This window comes from Molothrus aeneus, chromosome 6, assembly GCF_037042795.1.
Source record: "Molothrus aeneus isolate 106 chromosome 6, BPBGC_Maene_1.0, whole genome shotgun sequence".
In the NCBI taxonomy this organism is placed as follows: domain Eukaryota; kingdom Metazoa; phylum Chordata; class Aves; order Passeriformes; family Icteridae; genus Molothrus; species Molothrus aeneus.
In genome coordinates this window covers 37,646,886-37,670,988 of record NC_089651.1, presented here as the reverse complement: position 1 = coordinate 37,670,988, position 24,103 = coordinate 37,646,886, and the positions used below count along the sequence as shown (strand labels likewise).

General features: G+C 39.5%; 1 protein-coding gene across 2 annotated transcripts in view; it reads right to left on the bottom strand.

The window, feature by feature from the left end:
• The window catches only part of PRORP (protein only RNase P catalytic subunit), a 38,965-nt gene extending 14,880 nt beyond the window's left edge, over positions 1 to 24,085 (bottom strand). Inside the window, exons 1-5 of one of the 2 annotated variants that reach the window (XM_066551982.1) lie at positions 24,003 to 24,085; positions 22,115 to 23,513; positions 20,993 to 21,040; positions 19,520 to 19,652; positions 8,751 to 8,858 (exon numbers count right to left, since the gene is read on the bottom strand). In XM_066551982.1, the coding sequence (XP_066408079.1) occupies positions 8,751 to 8,858; positions 19,520 to 19,652; positions 20,993 to 21,040; positions 22,115 to 23,112 (1,287 nt within the window). In that variant the 5' untranslated portion in view covers positions 23,113 to 23,513; positions 24,003 to 24,085. Of the gene's footprint in view, positions 1 to 8,750; positions 8,859 to 19,519; positions 19,653 to 20,992; positions 21,041 to 22,114; positions 23,514 to 23,837; positions 23,941 to 24,002 lie in introns of those variants that run through there. The other variant, XM_066551983.1, reaches the window with a different exon arrangement.
• Positions 24,086 to 24,103: the final 18 nt, after the last annotated feature.

Here is a 24,103-nt window from a genome sequence, read left to right as displayed (position 1 = left end):
GAATCTAGATTAAAAAAAAATAAAATTACTTTAACCTCAGTTTTAAACTTCATTGCAGGTTATAATAATTTAATAATTTCAATTTAAGTATATTTACTTATACATAAATGTCTCTTCCAATCCTGCTTTACAAATAGAATGCAACTAGAGAAAAAACAACAAATGTAGCTTAATGAAATGTTGGATCATTAAACATTATGTCAATATGTGGAGATCCTTAGGAATAACATACTGTTCAAAAAACTAGGCTTTCATAGCTTCATAAATAAATCCAAATGGACTTTAGGCTTTTGTTACATTGTACCTTTTCACCTTCAGATAACACAACTTTCAAATATGTTTTCTTTCCTACTTTTACTAGAAATAGCTTATTAAATGTGAAAGCCAAGCGTGAACCAAAATTGGTTGCTTTTCAAATATATAAATAAATCTAGGTGTACACATGAATGAACACAATCATTGTCCTAAGGATTACCTATGCTGCTTTTAAGATGACACTGAAACCCGCACTTCTCACATTCAAATCAAATATTTGTTCTTACAGAGGACTGGACTACAGTAACCCAGCCTTCACATTTTCTGGCCTGCTTCCCATAGCCTCTCACGACTATGGAGGTTTTTCATATGAAAATCACTTCTAAAGAAGCAGTTCAGTTCCCCAAAGACCAGGTTTCCAATTTGGAGGGCCAGCACACCTCTTACTGCCACATGATCATGTGAAGAGTTGAGCTGCCCAGAGAAAACCCCCATCTTGACGTTTCTAAGGGACAAAGTGAAAACAGCAAGATAGAAACTCATCCAGTTCAGAAGACATGTTCATTTGACTTTATCACCTAGATTTTAGACTTCTCTACAACATACAACAACCAACCTGTTTGCCACAGTTACTAAGTTGACTGGGACGTGAATCATCAAGGCAGGTTCACTCTGCCCTGCTGAATTTCAAGCTTATATTCCTAGTGATTAGAAGAATCTTATTATGAAAGATGTGATGCAAATTCACTTGGTAAAAAAAGGTATGATTGGTGCTTGGGTGCTCCTGTACTTACATTAACTTTTGATTTGCTATTATCACCAAATACAAAGGTAAAAATTGTAAACACCAGATGGAAACCAAGAGAGATAATTAATTTAACCACATGGGTCTTTATTAATTTTATAGCCAGAAACAAAGGCTGCAAATAGTAATGGGAGGCAACACCAAGAAGAATCTGACTCAGAGAGAAAGTAACACACAGAACCTGTCAAATTGCCTGATAGTCAGATTTCTTTTACTTTATCAATTTCTGCTGCTCTATTCTCACTAGGAAATGCAAAACTAGAGTGGAAACCTCTGAAAAGAAAAATAATTGTTTACAGCCAACTGATGAGGCATTTACTCAGGAAATTCTGTCAGCTTCCCCTCCACCATCTCACAATGCTGGGAATTTAAACGTTTTGAGAAAGTTTCCCCTGTATTCACAAGTCTGACCTTGTGTTTCCCTTCTTAAGATGTCCCACCTACCTCCTACTCTCCTGTCCCAGGGCTGCAGAAGCAGTGAGGGACAGTGGAGCGCATCACTATGGGAAGAGCCAGACTTGGTGGCTCAAGGTGTGTGGGCAACACAGGCATTTCCTGGGGGGAAGCATCCATGCCAACCGACTGTAGGAGCACTTCTGGAACCTCTGACACACTGATGTCCAATACATCTGCACTTACAGTGTACAGGTATACAAAACTGAACATATTAAATGCCCTCTTATTTCTCTTTCAGCCACAACCAGGAACTGCCAGGTTTCAGAAGAGCTGCAGGGAGAGGAGAACTTGCAGCCCAGGCCTTCCCTCTAGGTTCCACTGGCAACTGAGTCTATCTCCTTCAGCTCTCCTGGAACAGCCTTGTTCTTCTGCATCTGGTGACCACAATGCTTGAGCTTGAGCTATGCTATTTTAGGATGGCCCCAACATAGGAGGAGAGGGGACAGATTTCAGCAGATTAGTATTGATCTCTGAGATGTGTCTTCAGAGAACGGAGTTCTGCTGAGATATCCAAGGAACCCCCAGAAAGTAACTGATGAGATATGGATGCAATGCTGAATATTTCACTCATGAATCTCCAACACTAAAATAGGTGAAGTTCCAAGAATACCCCTTACTGCTTGACCTTCTTTTTCTTCTAAGATCATGTTACACAGACAGTGAAGGTGATTTTCAGTGAAAACACCAAAAATCTCCATCTTTACAGTTTGTGCAGTACTTACAGGAAATGAAAGTACAGGTCTAAAGAATGAAACACATGTTGCAAAGATAAAAATCTCTCCAATCTTGAGCAACAGGACAATTGTTTTGTTATCATGGAAATGCAAGCTTGAACCACCATTAGAAGACAGGGGGAAAAAAAAAGACGGAAAAGGCTGAGAGCAAATGAACAAACACGTCTGCTTTGTTGAGTGGCAAGACAAGAGGTGGTCGGAGGCAGAATTGATGAACTGTCACAGTATGACAAATAAGACCTCTGTTGGATGTATTGATTCTGAACAGAGAATGACTCATGGATCTACTTCACTCTTGCTTCATTTACAGACAGTAAAGTACTTGAACAAATCACAGATGCTGCCAAAGGAGTCAGAGAAGAAAAAAATTCTTTCCCATGGATGTTTTTGGGGTCAAATTTATTAATAACTGCTTGTTTTGTAGGACAGCTCATGGAGTGGAGCTAAGGTTTTGTACAAAGCATCACTGTCTCAATAACTGTACAGATGATTTTTTAGGCATGTTGCACAGTTAAGTCTGACTTGAAGACTCGTAAAGCTTACCCCATGAAAACCTGAGCATATCAGTATGTGTATTTGTCAACTATACTTGTATGCATAGGAGCTGATTTTTTGTGTGTCTCATGGCCTCAAAAATGGTTTAGTAACTGGAACTTGGGAGAGAAAGTTGTATTCACTATTTTTCTCAAACACTACAAGCTCCAATATGTTTTTTGCTCTCCTTGATTCATCATAGAGGATTTATAGGCATTATAAAGAGATTTCAAAGAAGCAAAATTATGTTGCAAAATTGAATTGGGTTATTAAGCCAAGAGAATTGTGTGTCATAGATGCCCTGTTTTTCTTTTTTTTCTTTTTAAAAATTTTGCCTTTATTTGAAGAGTTGAGGCTTTCTTGTCTTAATAATTATTGTCTTTATATTTGGAAAATAAGCCTTGCAAATTGAATACAGTACATACCAAAGCAATGGCTCTGAGCTGAATTCACAAAGAGTAATTCATCAAGGTTCTTTAATTCTGAGGGCAAAGTTGAGTTTTTTTCATAAATTTAACAGGACCATTCACCATTTTCCTGTAGACTACTACCCTATGTCTTATTTTTCTCCCTTATCTTGATGAAGCTTTTTTCCATGACCAGCTTTCCTTTCAGGACTGCAACCTCTCTCTACCCACTGTTTTCTCTACTGCTAATGTAGCCAGGAGTCCAGCAAACTACTGCAGAACTACTAGAAAAACTAAAAGTATAATGTTAGTTTTAAACCTTGAATCCTCCTGTTAAATATAATTTTAGATCTTTAATATACAGAAAAAGAAAATGCAGTAATGTTTAGACACATGTATTACTACTGCAAAATTTTCTTAGTCCCTTCCCCAGTTCAGAGGGCAATCTCCACTCAACAAGCCTGCTGCTCTTTCCCAGGAAGAGACAAGAAAGAGGTGCAAAATATGAGGTGTCCCCTGCACCTGCCACAGAGCACTCCCAATTACAGCAGCCACAGCCTGGCTTTTTGTGACAGCCTGTGAGGGGTGCAAGGGAGCAGCTCTGGTGGCTTTCCTGGCAGGAGCTGACTGCTGTCTCAGGCCAAAGATGTGGTTTGCTGGCTGCTGCCAGCAGACTGGGATGGGAAGGAACAGCAAGGATCTGGCTTCCTCAGCTATTCTACAGGCCTAATACAATTTATATGGGAATTAACTCATGTAGTCCATTTACAGAAGTGCTGATTAAGTTTAGGAGGATCCACTTTGAATTATCTGCCAAGAGCAAAAACTACTCCTTTGTGCATTGTCAGCCTTGAGTAACTCAGTCTGGAACTATTTTACCAATCGTTAGATGTCTGAGTTTAATATGGAGATTAGAGAGGGTAAAGTTAGGGCAGAGCTGACCCCAATTGCCAAACTGTTTGCAGAAGGGAATAGTGAGTTAGCTTTGATCCAACACAGATTTGAAACATATATTCAGTTACTTCTAACACCAGATGGGCACAGCTAAAAACAAGGGGCTGGCTGCATACTTAATTTACAACATACCAAACTCATAGTAAATTAAAAATAGCAAAATACTCTTCAGACTGTTCCTGCAGATCATGCTCTCTCACCTCTCTTTCACCTCCCACCCTGGTCCTCCACAGCTCAGGGGTAGCTGAAGCAGAGCAAAATGTCTTCATTCCCCTTCTGCAACCCAAGAGCAGTCTCTAGAGCCTAGCTATCCTGCTTGTACTGAGATTCCCTTTCATTTCAAAGGAATACTTCTGCAGAAAGTTGTCATAAACAGGAAAACATCCATTTAAGTACTATGTAACAGTTTGTTTAGTAGGAGAAACAGACAGTTAGTGTGTGGAAATTCCCTCTCTTGACCTTTACAAGGTGAAAGGTGAGAGCACTACAGAGAGTACCAAAAGTGATTGTGTTGGGTAAGGATTTATGTAATTAGATACATCTGGAGGAAAGGATAACACGTCATGACACAGCCTGAATGCACTTTGCTTAGTTAAACTGCCAGGACAGCTCTGTTTACAAGCCACAGGTTTGCAGTACAGTGACTGACTCAGGCAAAACCCATTAGATACAGTCTTACAGCAGCAGACTGTAAGACTTTAGGGAGATTTTAGACTTAGGGAGATTTGGAATTTTTTTCTCTTGATAATATAGCAAAAATAATTTCCATTCTACAATATCTTTTAAAAAGGAGCCAGCTTTAATGTCTAATTTAAAATGCTACAGTAAGGAAGCAAAGGGTTGAAAGGAGGTGCTGTCTGGTGTTGCAGTTTTACAGTCACTATGTGTGCAGTGCCCTCAAATCAAATGGGCTCATCATTCCATAGCCCTCAAAAAGTCTTTCTTCCAATCTTCATGCTGCCTCCTTCTTTTTTTTTTTTTTTTTTTTTTTTTTTCAGGAATTGAGGAATTTATGCAGCCACATCATAATTTCTACCAGGAAACAGACCAAGAATAAAACCTACCTGGACAAAAGGGCAATTGGGATTATATTTACAAACCAAGAGTGTCATAAACAGAGAAACTGCCACAGTATGTTCCAATACACCTGTCAAGTCAATAATATCATGATGATTTGCTAAGTGCTGGCTATGAGGACTGAAGTTGCCTGGGAAGTCACATATCTAGCTTTCTAGAAAGTCAGAACACTTTGGGAATTAAATGAGTAAAAATTTTACCTTCAACTTTTGCTTTTTTTCTGTCTCCTCTTATCCCTCAAGGTACCTGTGCCTTGCCACTCCCCAAGATGCCTAAGACATGGAATTACTAATGTTAGGCTGTTTGAAACAGAGAGGAAAATTTCATCAATGTATTCTTATTCTAATCATATGACTAAGAATTAGCTACAGTCTTGATCTTCAGCAGAACAGCTGCAGTTCTGGAAGCTAAGTCATGAAGTTAAACAGTACTTTTTGTTAAATTTAAATTAAGACCAGAATGCATTTAAATTACCATGTTTTTGTCACATAAATCTTAGGCCTTCTCTTGTGTTTAACAACACCCTTTAATTTGCCATTCTCTCTAAATCCCATAAGGGACAGGTTTCAAAGAAACTAATAATTTGCAAATAGTAACACTTAAGAGTGTGTTAGAAACACAGCAACAATCTCATTTTCTCTTTCAACCATGCTGCATACTAACTACATACTCTAACAGAAAAGTTTATAAAACAATATCCTGAGTGTGTCTAATAGATGCAGTAATCAACCCTTGAAAAGGACACAGACTGACCCACACTTGGAGACTCAAAATAATTTAGTTTTTTGACAAGTTAAATAATTTAGCTTTTGACAGGCTGGACAGCTTTAACATAGGTCCTCAGAAACACTGCTCATTTACCACCTCTCTAGTCAAGCAGAAGAAGTCACTGCATACCTCTCTTCAAAATGGGACTCTCATGCTACCCTAGCCAGCCAGCTTGACCTCAGTAGCCTTCACTCTTGTTTTTTTCCATCCTTTGTGCTCTGCCTCCCACTTCTCTCACATTATTTCTCTTCTCCATCTTCTCAGTTCAGCACTGTGTTTCCCTGTGCAGACTGAGGAGCTTCACAAGGCAGGCTGTAAATGCCCCATCCATACCACTCCACATTTTCCATTTGGCTGTCACGGTGTGAGGACAGGAGCCTCCAGAAGAGGATGTTTTGTGGCAGAGCCAGCCCTCAAAAGACAGACTACAGCATTCAGGGAGGTCAGCATTCACAGATGGGATTCTGCCTGGCAGCAACACCATGACCAGAAAAGCAACACATCAACAGATTACTGTGGCCTTCCCCTCCCTCATCTGAAAAGAGTTTGGAGACAGAAGAAAGGATTGCTCTGCTTTGCGGGTTTCTTTCTGTTTTTAGCAGTCTTGGAAAAAAAGTCAGAAAACAAGAATGCATGCTTCTTGTCAGAAGGATCCAAAATAAGAACAAAAACATAGTCCTTTTTCAACATGTTACAACATAGAAGTTCAGAGTCGTGAAGAAATAAAACAGGATCTGCCAGCATCCAGAATGATCTCGCATTTAAACTGTTTCCACTTAGAAAAAACTATAAACTCAATAGTTAACACTGTAATTGTGTATAATGACATTTAGCATTAAAAAAAATTAAAAGGATCTCAGTTAGTTGAGAAGATCAATGCAGGAAAAAGTCTTTAGTAGTCCATGTGTCTAGAAGATTATTTCTTTTGGGTAGTGAAGCAGCTATTTTGTTGTTTAGAGTGCAAATATACACTTCCCATGCCAAAACAGGAACTATTCAGCCAGTGAGTATCTACAGGTCTATGGCAAAAATAATGGGCTTCTCTAATCTCTCATGTAATGTCTCCATACTCCCAAAAAACAGGATCCAGAAAACAGGAGCAGAAAAAGACTGGCAGAAACCCCAATGATTTTTTTGTGCATGATAAACCCCCACATTTTTTGTGCATGACAAAATGTAATAATCATTCACAGCAACTAACTCATAGGACAAGTAAATTTTAGCTAAGAGAACCCTCTTCTGGTTAAGCTGGGATGAGCCAAAGTTACTGTTCTGTTGTGTAGGAAGGAAAGTCAGGTCTTCCCAAAATCCTCCTAATCAATAAACAGCTGGGATTCAAGAGAAATTTGATCTGCACCTATATGGAACAACCTAAACGAAAGTTGATGCCTCCACAGAATCCTCCTGGAGCTCTTTGGCACCATGGATCCCAAAGTGCTTCCATTACAGCCCAAGCTAAGGAGAAACTCAAAGGCAATTTATGCTGCTCAGCATGCTAATACCTCCTAGTAAGACTTCTGATCAGAAATCAGGAGTAATTATCTGCCAAAATCAGGCTGGCTCTTTGCTTGATTGCCTCCAATTTCCATTCAGAATCCTGTTTAGAGCTCCCACAGTGGGAAAGACATGCACTGAGCAAGGACATTCTTTTCCCCTCCTCATCTTTGGCAGCATAGATCTGTCTTTCTACATTTAAAATATTGTGCCACTATGTTCTGCCTGGAATTCTCCTCAGATAATCAAAACTTCCTCCCTGATCCCACCCAAACAACTTGTGAACTTTTTTTGCTATTTTTGTAGTAAGTAAAGTACTCTCTTTGTGAGACAGTATCTCACAAAACTACACTGCAACTCTGAAACATCTTTCAGCAAGTTTATCTAACCTCCCCAGCTCACTTTTATCTCCATAGATGGGTATACATTACTTCCTAACAATAGCTTTAAAGTCATTCTTAGAACAAAAATGTATTTCTTGTAATGAATGAAAGTGAATTTCTTCTTTTATTATCAAGCTCATTTATACATTTATTTTAATTTTGAGAGCGAGAAAATTTAAATTCTGGCTTTGAAATATGTGTGAGCAGCTACTTTGCTACTCCTAATTTAGAGTAAATTTGATTGACAAAAAAACCTAAATAATCTTAAGCCAATTCTTAGTGAAGTGCTACAAGGGAGTATCAAGAAGTCTCAAACATAGGTTTCTCACTGACAAAGGAGCAGGATTTTTCTTCTACAAATCAAATGGAAAGAACTGAAACCAGTTTGAGCTACCCTTGTTAAACAGGACTCAAGTCTCAAAGCAATACGAAATTAAATAATATTTAAATGTGTACAGGATGTGGTTTGAACTAAGCAAGGGGTTATTTTAATGACAACTTTTACCAGCATAACTATATACGACTAAATTTTCTACACAGCAGATTTACCCAGTTCTGCCAAATCCCTATTACTATGAAAACTTACACAATCACAGAGTTTGTGTAATTATGTTATTATTGACATCTTAGCTGTAACTATAAACACTGAATATATGAGGAAATGTATGACATTTTACAGCTAATACAGGCAAATATATAGAAGAACCATCTTCCCACTAATAATTTTTAATTTGTGAAACTTAGATCTAACTCTTTGAACTTCATTGTGAATGTGCGACAAAGTATTTGCTCATTTTCTCTAGAGGACAACTAATAATGAGCCACTCACTGTTTTACAATCAGTATACACAAAACACTTAATGAATATTTAACCAGCACTTACATTTTCACACTGCATCTTTCTGGATTTTATGTGGGAAACATTGAGTCCATCAATAACAATATCAAAAGGAAGTCGATTTTCAACAAAAGTTTGAAAGGCCTCCAATTCCTGAAATAAATAAATAAATAAACACAAGGGAATAATATGTTGAGTTTAATAGAAAGAAATTCCATTCAATTTTTATTTAAAAAGGAAACAAAGTCCAAATGTCTTACTTTTCCTTTGTTGGCTACACTTCACATCATTAACAATCACACCAAAAAAACCCACCCCATCTTTTAAGCCATAAGTCTTACATTGGATACGTCCAATAAAACCATTACAACCAAAAATTACATTACAACCAAAACCCAAAACTTTACAGCTATCCAAATTTTCAAAATTACAATCTGAGCTGTGCACTTCCATAAAGTTACATGCTATAGTCACTGTCCCACAGCAGCTGCTGAACAAAGCAGCTTTACAGTCCAGTAGACAGCTTCACCACTACTAGCTCTTAACATATCCAAATGAAAAATAATGATCATACTTAGGTTCTCTGAAAGAATGATGAAATCTATGAATGCCAGTCAATACTTAAATAAACATCCATTTAGAAAGATAGTACTCATCTGTGAGAAACACGTGGCTTTAAGGCTAAAACCATGAAGTCTAAGTCAGAAATGTAATGCACTGATTGAGCAAAACATCCAGTTTTTCCCTCATATGGAAATCACAACCGCTCTCCCATAAGAGACTACAGAGCTATAATAAAATCTTCAGGAATTTCTCCCTTGATTTTTGGGGGAAAGATTTAGTAGTTTTTTTGCAGACACTTGCATAAGATTTGTACTTTTTGCTTCTGACTGTTTTTAATAAGGCCAAGAACTCTGCATTATCCTGATAGGCAGTGACCTAGTTGCATAAATTACCTTTCTAGTAACAAGTAAGATTTATTTTTCCCTGACAGAGCTTTCACAATCCAGGCTATAAATTAACTTTCACAGGAACTCAAAACAATTAATATTTCATGCCTTCTGCAAAAGGTTCAAGAAATACTCTTCTAATCTTGCCTTCTTCTATGTAGCAATATGGCAACATACATCTAAATAAAAGCCACTGCCTCAGCACCCAAAAACATACAGAGCATATACAATTCTTCCTTGGAGAAAGAAATGAAAGAAAGAATTCATTTTTCCAGAAAGTACAACGCTGTCAGGCAGTAACAAATGATCACTTCAAATTTAGTTGGAATGCTTATGACAAATTATACTAGGAAAAGGGCTACTTGTACTAAGAGTACAAACCAAGCAAGATAAGATGGCTCACTTAGCTGTTAAAATTTCAGGAATAAATTCCAGGTGAACAGAGGTGTACCAGTCAAAAGCACAGTGGTAAGAACACGGACAACACAGGACTCAGTCTAGCACCCTGTGAATCAATCACCTGTTATGTGATCTTTCATTTCTCCATGGCTTAAATAAATGTTACTACTGAGAAAGTATAAAACACTGGACAAGGAAATTATCATCTAAAAGAAAAAATAAGTTGTTGGCACTTGTGAAATATTTTCCCCACTCCTCTGCCCTAATCTCAATGTATTTTCCATAGATGAATAAAAATTATCATTGCCATCTGACAGGGACACCAAGACATAGAAGGAAGTAACTAGTAAAGGCAGTAGAAACAAGTAGAAACAAGTGAAAAACCAAACAACATGGATTCCTGACTTCTGGGACTTCACCACCCATGGACCTCCTTGGTTCAAAATCTGGTGAGCCATCACTGCAATACTGGATGGCTGCCTGAAATGTGGGAGATTAAAAGAAGCAAAAGACATGTAGCCCAAAGGAAATTAAGATAGAAAAGCTCTGAGACAAAGATGAGTGAAAATAGAAAAAAAAAGTGGAAGCAGGTGAAACCTGTGGTAAACATTACAACACAGCGTTATTTTCTCAGTGCTAACAATTGGCAATATTATTTCAAGTAAATAGTTACAGTCAAGACATTTTTAAGAAGCAAACTGTACAAGTAATCTTGTTTTTATGGACTCAGTTCAATACAAAACATAAACTTTGCAGAGAATTTTTCAAGTGGTATTTTATTTCAAGTGACAATGGTTATAGAGCAGTTCCTGAAAAGGTGGTTTTCCCTGATGGGCAGAGCAGACTGTTTTGTTCAGGGAATACTACAGCATGAGCTGGGGAAGCAGCACAGGGGTTCAGTAGGTCTGCACTCTCCTCTGCCCACTCTTGGCTTGGATCCCTCTCATCTTCCAGAAGAGCAGATGGTGCAGGGCTGCCAAAAGGGTCCTCCTAAGAGGCACCAGGATAGGCTCAGCACTCCCCAGAAAGCCATTTCCTGGCTCTCTGGGGTTTACTCCTGGAGCTGGGGAGATGCTGCAGCTTTTCATTGTCATTCCCTTGGCCACTGCATGTTTCTGCACCATCTCCTCCTGTCCATGTCTCCCAACATTCTGAACAGATGCCTGCCAGCCAGCACGCCCTGCCAGCCTCCCAGTCAGCTCAATGCTTTGCTTCTCTAGGCACAAACTGTGCAGAAGAGGGAGGGAAGGTTTGCTGGTGGCAAGGAGACTTAATCAGGCAGGGAAATGAGGAGTTAATAGCAAAGTGCAGAAGACAAATGGCCAACTTTAATTCATGTCACCAACTACAGAAGACTCCAATAAAAAGCCTCAGACAGACTAAAAATCCCAAGGGTCAGTTTATTTTCTCCTCACCACCCATATTTCCGCAGCAACACATGAGAGTGTTGCTCTTTTTTTTTCCAGAAAAAAAAATACATAAAGAATGACAGAGAAGGTCTCCTCCCCTGAGAGACAGTTTTTGAGCTGCCATATTTCTCATTCTCTCTGGACACAGGGAAGGAAAAGGGCAAAGCCTGGAAATAAGCAGCAGGCTACCTCACCCAGACATAGCACCCAAAGCCTTACACAGTAGGAGTGTACTGGGTCTGGCTGATCTGGAGTTAATGCTCCCCACAGCATTAAGGGTGTGTCTCCAACATTACCCCTCATCAGGAGGCTGGCGGTGGGCAAAATCTGGGGAGGGGACATCCCCAAGACAGCTGACTCAACCTGACCAAAGGGATATCCCATCCATGAGACACCCCCTCAGAAAAACATCCAGGAGAAAGAAGGGGGCGAGGGGATGGTGTTTATTATTATGACCTTTGTTTTCTGGAGGAACTGCTATGCCTACTGATGCTCTACTTCCCAGGGAGTGGCTGGACATCACCTGGCAACGGGAAGTAGAGAATAAATATTTTATTTTTCTTCACTTCTGCATGCAGCCTTTGCTCTTGCTTTAATAAACTGTCTCTATCCTGACTCACAAGTGTTTTTCCATCTCATTTCATACCCCTACACCTTAACATGTTGAGAGGAGTGATAGCACAGCTTGGTGGGCACCTGGTGTCCAAACAAGACCAACCCACTACAAAGAGAGAAAGTAGACAATTCAAAGAATGCTGATTTTTAAGGATTGGAACTTGTCTGGATTTTATGCAGCTCTTACTTCAGCCACAGTAGTAAACAGATGATTCATCCACAGTTCCCTAAAGATATCTCCCCAATTAGCTAACTGTTGGAAGAAATTAAAGGCTTTCTTTCTGAGCAGTAAATGAAGTAGAGCACAGCTGCAGTTAGGGTACAACTAATCAAGTGAACTCAGACACAATGGCTATCAATGCAGTACAATGATGACATGCAGGTGACAGAATCCTAGGACATGCTGAGTTGGAAGGGACTCACAGGGATCACTGAGTCCAACTCTCTTAGCCCTGCACAGGACCATCCCCAAGAGTCAGGTTGGCTTAGGCAAAAATAAGCAAGCTATTCACAAAGGCTTACCCTTCCAAATGGAGACTGCAACATGTGATCTACACACACCCCACAGGTGGTGTATGCCACAGGAGCATTTATTGGAAACATCCTGCTCAACAGGACAAGGGGCACTTCTGATGAATTCCTTCAATAAGCCAACAAGTAACAAAACACATCTCTCTCTCTCCCTCCCTCCCCAGCCCCTCCAGGTAAAAGCACCAAAATAAACACAGCAAACCTTATTCTGATTTCTAACTTGTTCTGACTGGGTTCATCTCACAAAGTTTTTAAGGAAAAGTTCATTTTCCTTATGGACTCGAAAACATGACTCAAACTGAAGGAACTAAGCTAAAACCACATTTTGTATTGCTTATTGACATGACCCTCCATAAGGTTCTGCAGAGGAGTACTGCAACACACCAGGGCTGTTACCTCACTGCAGGGCTTCCCTCCCCACACACAGCACAGTGGCTCCAGTGATATCCTGTTTCACACCATGAACAAAAGAAAAGGGAATTTTAAAAAACCCACCTGATTTCATTCATTGTCTTACTGGGAAAACAGGGGAATGCCAACTATGTAACCTTTAAAAATGATTCACTGCACCTTTTATTAAAAAATCTTTTCTTCACAAATGGATACACAATTGACTAAATCAACTAAAAGAAAAAGCCAGCTATAACCAAATCCATGATGGAATTTATATTGATGTAAAGAATTTAAGAGCTTTTAAATAATTTATTGTTTAATCACTAGGGTGTGGGTGGCTCAAGTCCATTCATATCTTGGCAAAAGCACAAAGAGTTGCATTTTTTTTTGCATTCCACACCAGCTGGGTGGCTCATGCACTATTTCACCACCATCTTATACTGGTATGTACCGGTGCTGCCCCAGAAAGGGGTGTTTCCACCTTCTCCCTGTCCTCAGCCATTCATTCCTGGCTTTGTTCCCTCACCTACCTATGCACACATCTTATGGAGAAAGATCCAAGTGGATGAACTCAGCCCATACAACAGTTCTTAGTCTCCACCAGTCCCTCTGCTAAGGTTACAACACAGAGGACTGTCCTGGCATGAAAATGCAGCCAGGAAATGGAATGAGATTGGTAGCAGGTGAGACTACTGGGATCATCTTTTCCCACATGTAGCCCTGACTATGCTAACTGGCTAAATGATGAAACAACATTTTATGAAATGTAACTCTCAGCCTGGAATATTACAGCAAAGCAAGAGAGGTTGGTTGTAAAAAACCAGAACTATAGGAATTATTGTTTGAAAAAGCAAGCCAGAAAAATGACTAGTTTTGCTACCTTAATTAATTCAAGTTTTTTTTTAAAAAGTGTAGCTCCAGACTTCAAAAGTCTGGTTTACACAGCGAGAAGTATTTGAAAAAGCAGCAGTAATAAATATGAAAATAGTACTTTTTGGTAAGACAACACTATTTCAGCTTCTGTAAATACATTTATAGAATTATAGAAAAGAAATATATGTTTTTCTTCCCATACCAGTGTACATACAAGAGCTTCAAGACCACAACAAAAATGAGGGAAAGAATTCATTATTAGTATTTACAGATACTATGTTAAACATGGTAACAGAAATAAATGTTTCAAAACAAAGAAAATAGAGCTAAACAAGCAGTAAGAACAATGAGCAGTAATCCACATGAGTATTTTGAAATAATTTTAATGTCTATAACAGTTTTAAGTGTATGATAAGTTTAAAATCACAGAAAAAATGAATCTCTTTAATATTTTTCTTCTCAAGTCTAAATAAGAAATATGTTGGCAACTAGAAATAAAAATCATGCCATTAGCTAAATTCTCAAACCAAAAAGGTCTACTACCCAAAGTAGTAAATGCCAAAAGCCAAAGTAATCTAACATACAAAGGAGATACATGAGCAAATTCACAGAGGACTTACAAATACAAGAAAGGCTATTATGTTCCTGCCAATGTAGAGTTCAAAAATAAGAATTAAAAAACCCACACTAAAACATATTCAAATCACTGCAGAAAAGGCCATTTGTCACTTCCTCTGAACAATAAAATTTTTGTTCACTTCAGGAATGATGGAGAGACGCTAGTTAAATTTAAAAAAGTAAAACTACAATGTTCAACATGTATTTTTTCCAGAAGAAGTCACAATACTTTAAGCTTTGTACAGCAGAAAAAGCAGTGCTTCCTCTCTTGTTTAATGACAACATCCTCAAGTGCAAGGAAACAGCAAATTTTGATTAACAGAACATTATACTGCACTTAATTATACTGTAACTCCCCCTATTATCAAACAGGATGTATTTTAGAGAAGTGAAAACATTCCATTTTTAACAGTTTCATAAAATGCAATGTTATGGGGATTGCTTTGTTTTCAGCAATGTTTCTTGGCATCAGAAGAAAAACACAGGAATGAATATTAAGTGTGAGAAATAAAATTCAGCTGTCCAAATGAAATCCAGCCAGTTCTTTTTTTAAATGCACCTTGGTGGAGCACTCTTAAATCTATTTGTTGCTATGCCCGATGGGTTTGAATATTTCCCCTACAGTTTCAAAGCTTGGAAATCCCCTTGAAACCCTACAGTACAGTATCTCTGTGTACTCTGGATTGCACACAATTTGTTTGGTCTCTGAGTTTACAAATAATCCTCGAGCCAGGAACTGCTGTGGCTGCAGCCTTGGGAGGCACTGTCAGGAACAGGAAGGTGCTTGCAGGCACTCACTGTGATGTGCATGTGCACAATGCTGCCTGTTCAGAGCCTCTGCCCACAGCGGGCACTGCTGGCAGGACTCAGCTAACATCCATGGGAATAGAGGTAGAGGAGGGAAATGGCACACTTATCTCGGGTTGACAGAACAGGACTGACACACACCCAAAGCGCCCTTTGGGTCACTTAGGCCTTTGGGGCAAATCATGGAGTTGGAAGGAGAACCAGAGCTCTACAGAACAAATAAAAGTATCAATCTAAAAGGTAAGAGTTAGAGCCTAATGTTCAAGGTTCCTTCCAAATAGCACCGCCTCATTCAGCTGCAAAAGAACACTGAGATGAATGGGCTACTTCCTCTTTGTTGTCCCCTATGTGCTAGAAGAATATGTAAAATCCCTGCTTAGCCCAGATCTAGTGTGGGAATTCACATGAGCACAAACCCACCTCTTCCAGCCTTCTTGACAGCACATACATGTCTCCCATGAACTTCCTTCCCACTGCACACCAGCCCTTTCAGGCTTATCAGAGGTAAGTAGGAGCCACAAAGGGAATGAAATTACAGCATTTGCGTAAATACCCAGGAGCAGCTGCAACATGAAAGTCATCACAGCAAAAGTTGATTCTGCCTCTCAGCACACCAATTATATCCTCTCAGGCTCAATGGCACAGCTCCCAATTAAATGCAGCCAGGGTAAACAAGCATCTCACAGAAAATACCACACAGAAATTTGGTACGAAAGGTGACAGTCTTATTGTAGCTGTCTCTTTTCTATGGCAGCCTGCAAGGTTACAGCTCACTGTATTAGATCATCATATGATATCCTAATAGACCTTCCAGAAGCTATCCATAAGGATCTGAATTGATGTCTATTTTAATGTGTAACATTTCCTTATCACAGATAATCAGTTTTATAGTTCATGCAAGCCATCTTTTCAACATATTTGTAAATAGTGTTCACTACCATTCTGATGTACAAATCTATGTTGTTTGATTTTTTTTCCTAAAACTAATTACAAAAAGGACTTATTTGTTTTTAATCTCTGCACAACAAATTACTTTTGGGGGATCCTCAACAAACCAATCTTTGCTACTCATTTTCTACTCTGATCACATTTATTCTTAAGCGACAGAAATAAAATAAAGCAATGATGCTGTCGCAAAAGTAAGACAAATAATTATTCCTCAGTGAAGAAAAAAACAGATTCCAAAAGCATTTATATATTCAATTTGAAACACTGTTGGAAAAAAATATTTAAAGCTCAAAGCAACTCAAACTGTTTCCCTGATTAATCATTTCATTGCAGGAAATATAGATCCACTAAAAAAAACTAGTTAGGAGAAAAGAAGGAATACAAAGCTAAAGTTTCCTATTTGAATTACAGCCACTACAAAAAAAGTGATTGACTGGAAAATGAAATCCCCCCCACCCTCTCAGATGTATTTATCCACATCCTTATTTAAGCATCATCACCCCGTTCCCCTCTGGAAGCCCGTGGCTGCAGAAGAAGTCCCACAGTCTGACATACCTAAAATGGGCAGCATATTTTCATCACCACATGACTGCTTTCCTAGCACAAAGGCAACTAAAAAGTCCTAATTTTATTTCTGGAAACATCATTAAAGATCATGACACTGTTTTGCCACTACCCCCACATCCATGTCCAAAATTCACTGAGGAAGCAGACTTTAAGCTGTACAAACAACAGTAAACACCAAGTTCATCTCCACTCAGGGACTACCTGCTGATACAGAACTGGAATGAGATCAACTTGAAACTAACAAGTAGGTGGCCCCAGAGTGATAAATGATGGAATTTCAGCTATCACACAGTCTAACAGAATCTACCGACATCAAAATTTAATGTAGTGTATTGAGTTTTTGTTTCATTAGATTGTATGCATTTATTCAATCAGGCTCTCACACAGGCGGAACATAATTTCTACTACATTTCAGCCTGTCTGTGAAGGTCCTGTTACCCAGAACTCCCTTCCTAAATCTCTCCACCTTCAACTGGTACTTCAAAAAAAAAAAAAAACCAAAAAAAACCACCCCTGTCTACTTGACACCTTTGAAATTTTCAAGCCATACAGCGTTCAATAAAACACAGCCTTTTGTTTATTTTATGATATTATAGAACACCAGTACCTATTAAATACTTAAAATGACTGCTACATTTTTAAGGAGAATTTTATTCTTCTGTACAATTTGCAGCCAGATCAGATCAAAAGTCCTGAACTAATAATAAGATCTGTGTGGAAATTAGATGGCTGCATGTACTACAATACCCAAGACTGTTTCAAGTTTCTGTAACTGATTAACATGCTCAATGACAGTGCTTGCAGAAAGCTTGAAGAATAAACCTTGTGTCCTCTTCCATACTTTCAAAGCTGGTGAAGAACTGAGGTGCCAGCTGCAGCAAATGCCCAATCAATACTCAAAGACAAAGCAAACCTGCCCCGAGATGTGGTGTGGGCTCCATCTAGTGGGGCTCAGCTTTGGTCCGTATCACTACCACCAAATCTGTTATCTCCACACAAAACGTGTCAGAAATAGAACCATGGAATCATTAGAGTTGGAAATAAACCTCCAAAATCATCGAGTCCAACCTGTGACTGATCACCACCTTGTCAACTAGGCCACAGCACTCAGTGCCCCATCCTGTCACTTCTTGAACATCTCTAGGGACAGTGACTCTACCACCTCCCTGGGCAGCCCATTACATGTTTTACCATCCTTTCAGTCAAGAAATTCTTCCTCATGTCCAACTTCAACCTCTGCTGGCACAGCTTGATGCTCTGTCCTCTTGCCCTTTTGCCGGTTGCCTGGGAGAAGAGACCAACCCCCTCCGGCTGCAGGCTCCTTTCAGGTAGGTACTTGTAGAGACCAGTAAGGTCTCCCCCGAGTCTCGTTTTCTCCAGGCTGAACAAACCCAGCTCCCTCAGCTGCTCCTCTTGTGACTTACTCTCCAGACCCTTGACCAGTTCCACTGTCCTTCTCTGGACATGCTCCAGCACCTCAATGTCCTTCTCCTGGCGAGGGACCCAGAACTGCATGCAGGATTAGAGATGTTGCCTCACCAGTGCTCATTACAGGGGGACAATCACTGCCCTGCTCCTGCTGGCCACACTATTTCTGATACAGGCCAGGATGCCATTGGCATTCTTGGCCACCTGGGCACACACTGGATCATGTCCAGCTGCTGTCAAGCAGCACCCCCAGGTCCTTTTCCACGGGGAAGTTTTCCAGCCACTTTGTCCCCAGCCTGTAGCACTGCCTGGGGTTTTCATGATAGATGTCCAGGACCTGACATTTTGCCTTGCTGAGTTGGCCTTGACCAACTGATCCAGTCTATCCAGACCCATCAGCTGAACCTTTCTGCTTTCCAGCTCATAAACACTCCCACAAAACTTGGTGCTGTCTGTGAACTTGCTGAGGGTGCATTTGATCCCCTCGTCCAGAACATCAGCAAAGGTGCTAAACAGGACTGGTCCCACACTGAGCCCTGGGGAACCCCACTGGTGCCCAGCTGCCAGCTGGGTGCAGCTCCTTCCACAGCCACTCCCTGGGCCTGAGCACCCAGACAGTTTTTCACCCAGGGGAGAGCACATCTGTCCAAGCCATGGGCCACCAGCTTCCCCAGGAGAATGCTTGGGGAGGCAGTGTCAAAAGCTTTACAGAAGTGATAGAACTGCAATATACCGTAGTGTCTGGAATTGTGCCCTCTTGTATGTTTACCATGACCTTTGAAAAGCCTGATACTGTATACCGTAATTATAAATATGAAAGTATATCTTTAAAATTGAGGAGTAGTTGATAGGTTGGTGGGTTGTAAAAGTTGACAGAATGAAACTATAACCAGTTCTTTTACTTTTTTGTAAGCTCAAGATGTCTTATTTTGTTCTATTCACTGGGTTTTATTCCATAGTTAAAATTTAGCCTTCAGAAGATCAAAACACTTTAATTTTTAATGTAAAAGCTCCCCACATTTTAATTATTTCAGCATCCATTAACAGCTAGCTGAAAATTTAAGAACAAATAAAATATGAAAGATGTTGAGATTTAGATGCAAATTATAAACACAACTGAATACTTCACAGGATAAACACAGGATACTTCATGGCCTATCTAATGACCTACCAATGTTTAAAGCAAAGGGAAAAATTTCTGGTGTTCTCAAAGTGCCTGAACATTACTTGCATATTATCCTTTTGGGCAATGAACCTGACAGGGTACGAGACCTACCTCTGGACTTGTCTTTCTGAAAGTGTCAGTTCCATGTATCACATCCTTCATTATTCTCTCACTGAGATGACTGTATTCCTCTTCAGTGAGGTTACTGTCCTCCAGCTGATGGTTGCAAACTGGGCATTGTCCACTGCAATAATAGTGAAACAAGAAAATAGAAGGAAAAAGGCTTTTAAATAAGAAATTCCTTAAATATTACTAACTTATCAAGTGTCTGTATATGAGCACAATTCTTTAGAAGAACCCCAAGACAGTACAATCATCAGAAAATCAGTTGTACTCTTTCTGTGATACAACCAAAACCTACTAAAGTCACTAGCTATTATACTCTTTTAATTTTCTTGAAACCATTTCAGTTTTATTCAAATACTTATCCAAGTAGGCTACCTCAAACTTGTTTAGTTCAAAATCAAGTGTTCTACAGTTCTAACAAAATAACTGCTATGGAACCACTTGTCACCATTTTGTTCACAGGTTCTTAACCCATGAAAAAATGTGAGGCGACCTAGGTTGGTTCAGTTCTCAGTCTTTAACTGCTTACAGACAGTAAGACAGAAAACAGACTTACCTCTCAGTCACGACAATTGACTTTAGAATTTTAAAACTCTTAAAGGCTGGAAAAGTCTGTCTAAAATATGATGAATTATTATAACAGAGTAGAGTACCACACACATTCTTACATAATAATAATTTATTTTATAGCAAACAACTCTTAAAAGAGTGAGATATCCTGTTCTTTCAAGGGCTTCAAAAACTGTGGGCTCTACATGTGCTTTTACTTCACAGTATGCAACATAGAGTATTTTTATAAACCACCTAAAACTCTCATAATCCATTGGAGGCATTCTCATAATTAATACATTTATAACTGCCAAATTGCTACAAAAGCATAAAACAAGGTTTCAAATAGAATACCATTTAAAATAGCAGTTTACAGAAATTAAGAAAACTGCACTGTAATAGAAACACACACCCAAATATACCTGTGAAAATTTAAGAACCATTTTGTCTTCACTGAAAATGAGATGGGGAGAAATCTTTCATCTGTACAAATTAACTGCAGTGTGCAAATAGTATCAGTTTTCAAAAAGAGAATATTTTACACACTGCTCTACTATAGATCTTGTTAAACAACAGTATCATAAAGTCAACAAAAAAGAAAGTCTTTAAATCCTAAACAGGAGACAAATAAGCCACACAGTAAAACGGCACCTCTTATTTTTTACTGTGTTTTTCTGCCTTGGCTCTGCTAAGCATAATTCTTTTTCAAATGTGCATGCTGGGTCTTGATTAATGTACAAATTGGAAACTGGAGTTTGTGAAATCATATGTCACAACAAAGGTTCATATTCTCAAGGACTGAAATAGTTTTGTATATAAGGAAAGCCATGTTTTTATATTTTTGAAGGAAGAGATCAATACAGACTAATCAAGACAATATCTTACTTATAAATAGAATGTTGCATTTACCTGTCTTTAATTTTGGTCAGGCGTCCTCTCCAGTTCCCTCCTGGTAAACTAATAAGCACAGAGGAAAAGATAAATAAAAAAATTAGGTAGGCTCATATTTAACAATATCCAAACTACATGTAAGAATAATTATATTTTGGTCAAATTTAGAAATAAAAAAACCAAACAATCATCTACGTTACAAAGAAATTATATAAAAATCCATATTAATTTAGTAACACCTGGAAATATTTTATAAAGAACCAGCATTTAACAACATGCAAAAAACTAACACTGTCAACCTCAGCAGTTTATGCTGTCCTCAAATTTTAAGAACCACACAAACAATCAGTGTGCACTGACAACTTCTAAGTTACTGCCCTACACATTCATAAGTCATTCCAATAATGGTAGCGCATTCCCACTGCCACATTTTCCATCCAGGCAGACTAACTTGTAAAATGGCTCTGTAGTTCACATAAATCAAAGCCAAAAAATCACAGATGGGCTCAAATCCAACCTCATGACAAATATGGAATGGGCTCAGGTGAACCCCATTGTGCATGTGCACTGTAACTAGCTGTAATCTGCAGAGTCTGACAATCACTACTCATGACAAACCATGGGACCAGCTAAATACTGTGTTAAAACATGGAGCCTCCTATTAAGATTGTACAGAATACTAGGAGATTAACAAAGTCAATGCACTTAATCTTCATTTTACCTAGTGGAATTTGCTGCCTCTTTCCTTTAAAGAAAGAATCTAACCTTAAACTAGCTTACTACTTCTACACTCCAATAAATTACAGGAAAAGCCCTCATACATCTGTCAATATTCCTTATCTAGCACCCCAGAAAGAGATGAGGTCAGCTATTTTGAATTGCCATGACCCAACACGATTTCCTAATTTTTGTACCAAGGAATAATATTTAACAGGTAAAAGAAATGGTGAAATCAGTAAAAATTTTAAACTTTCACAGTAATTTGTGAGCAAAAATAAAATGCATCTTTTCATGACAACATGTCACTTGTGAAGAAGCAAAAATCAAAATGAGATGTTGAGGGGTCTCAGAGCTGATCTGTGGGATAATCTGGATCCCTCCTCTTCGTGAACTACATCTTGCAATTGAAACTTTATTTACCTTTCAAACCATAGCTTTATACTCTGCATAAATGTTCTGTGAGGGTATATTTGGTTCTCTCTCAAATATAAGAGGACACCAAAGAGCTCTTTTTGTAGCTCAGCACCTTTCATACCCCTGCTGAAGTCAAAAAACGACTGCAGGACGTGCAAGGTTGGCACCACATCTTTAGCCAACATCTCACTGTACAGTTCAAAGGCGAGTTTCATTTCTTGGTGACGGCTGGCTGCTTTGATACAAGCTTCATAGCATGTCCGTGAGGGAATCATAATCTTTTTTACTTCTTCCAAAACAGTCAAGGCCATTCTCCATTGATTTGAATTGCTCAAGCCCCTGATTAGAAGGCCATAAGCCCCACTTTCTAAAATCTTGAACCTGGCTTTCATTATGTCGTACACATCACGGATTTCTGACACCTGTCCCTGCTGGACACAGAGTGTCAGGTATTTGACCAGCATGTTGTATGCAATGTCACCGTTGCGCTTTGCCAGGTGGGTCAGCAAGGACTTGGCCACATCAATGGGGCTGTTACACCTGATCATACTGTTCAGCATCACTTCTTCAAATATTTCAGGTGATTGGAAATCTTCCTTTAGTTTGTCCCATTCCTCAGCCTGCAAAGGTTTTTCTGGAGGTTGTACATTGCTAAACCTATGCCTTGCCACAGCAGGACTCATTGACCATTTCTTTGCAGCTCCAACAGAGGAGGAAAAGTGGAATTTCCCTTCAGGTATTTCTTTAGTCTCCTCATCCCATCCTTTTCCTTCTTTGCAATCATTTTCAGACCTTTTCTTGGCAGGTAAGACATCTTTTTCTTTGGGGTCCACTGGTAAAGCAGTGCTGGAAGATGTCATAGAACTGAAATAGTTCATTTTTCCCCTATTAGGGATGCTGAAAGAGGCAGCAAACAGTTGTCGGCATCTTGAGACAGGCCAGAACATGTGACATTTCCATAGCAAAGCCTGAAAACCCTGACTCGTTTGAGAAAAGACTGCCATCACAAGATCAAATTGTCTCACTATTAGCACACTGTATCTGAAGTTATAAAATGAAAAATACAGTTTCTATGGGGATGGTTATTAATAGAAGCCCAAGGGCTGTCAAGGTGTATAAGCTTCTGTTTTCAAATGCTTGTTCTGTGAGTCCTTTTTGTCTCTTATGGACACAAACAATGGTGAAATCTTTTCTCATGAAAGTCAATCTCTTAGACTGTGAGGGCAATCATCCAAAATGAGGGCATCTTTCTTTCTAGAGAAGATGTTTTACATATTCCTGTTTGTTGGTTACAGCAGTGACGTGTACCGTCAATGTTGTACGCAGAAAGGCAACGTTGATGCAGCTACACAAAAAGCACGGGGTTTTTCTTCCTGCCTTTGTCCAAGTTAAGTCAGGAGACTTCCTAAAAATAAAATAACATCACAACATCATGATCTGCTTCGTGGTTTCCTGTGATATTTCCATCTGCACGCTAGCAAACAAGAAACTCAAGGTAGCTCAGGTGATGATTTCAGGTGAGAGATCCCAATCCTGATCCTTCAGGCAGCCCCAGGAGGCGGTTCCTACATTGCTTCCCTCACATTTTCCACCTGGTGACAAACTTCCATTTAACTTGTTTTTCCAACCCCAAATCCTTGGTAACACAGCTGCCAAAGAGGCAGAACAACACCGCGGGCACTAATTATACTGAAATCCCAGGGACACGTTAGATTATACAGGTAAATACCGGGAGGTCCGCACGCTGGTCCGCCTTACGGGGAGACTCCGCAGGGTCCCACGTCCCTCACTCGGTGCCCCGCGGACTGGGCCCAGCCGTACCGCAAAAGCCCCGGCTTTTGGGACAGCCTTTCCCACTCACCCCTCTCTCCCTCAGCCCCCGCTAGGGTCCCACCTGACGCTGTGCGCGGCGGCCATGCGCGGCAGGCGCGTGCCCCACGGCAGGGCGGGCCAGCTTCCCATTGGCCCGGAAGCGCGTGCCGGGCCCGTGCTCGC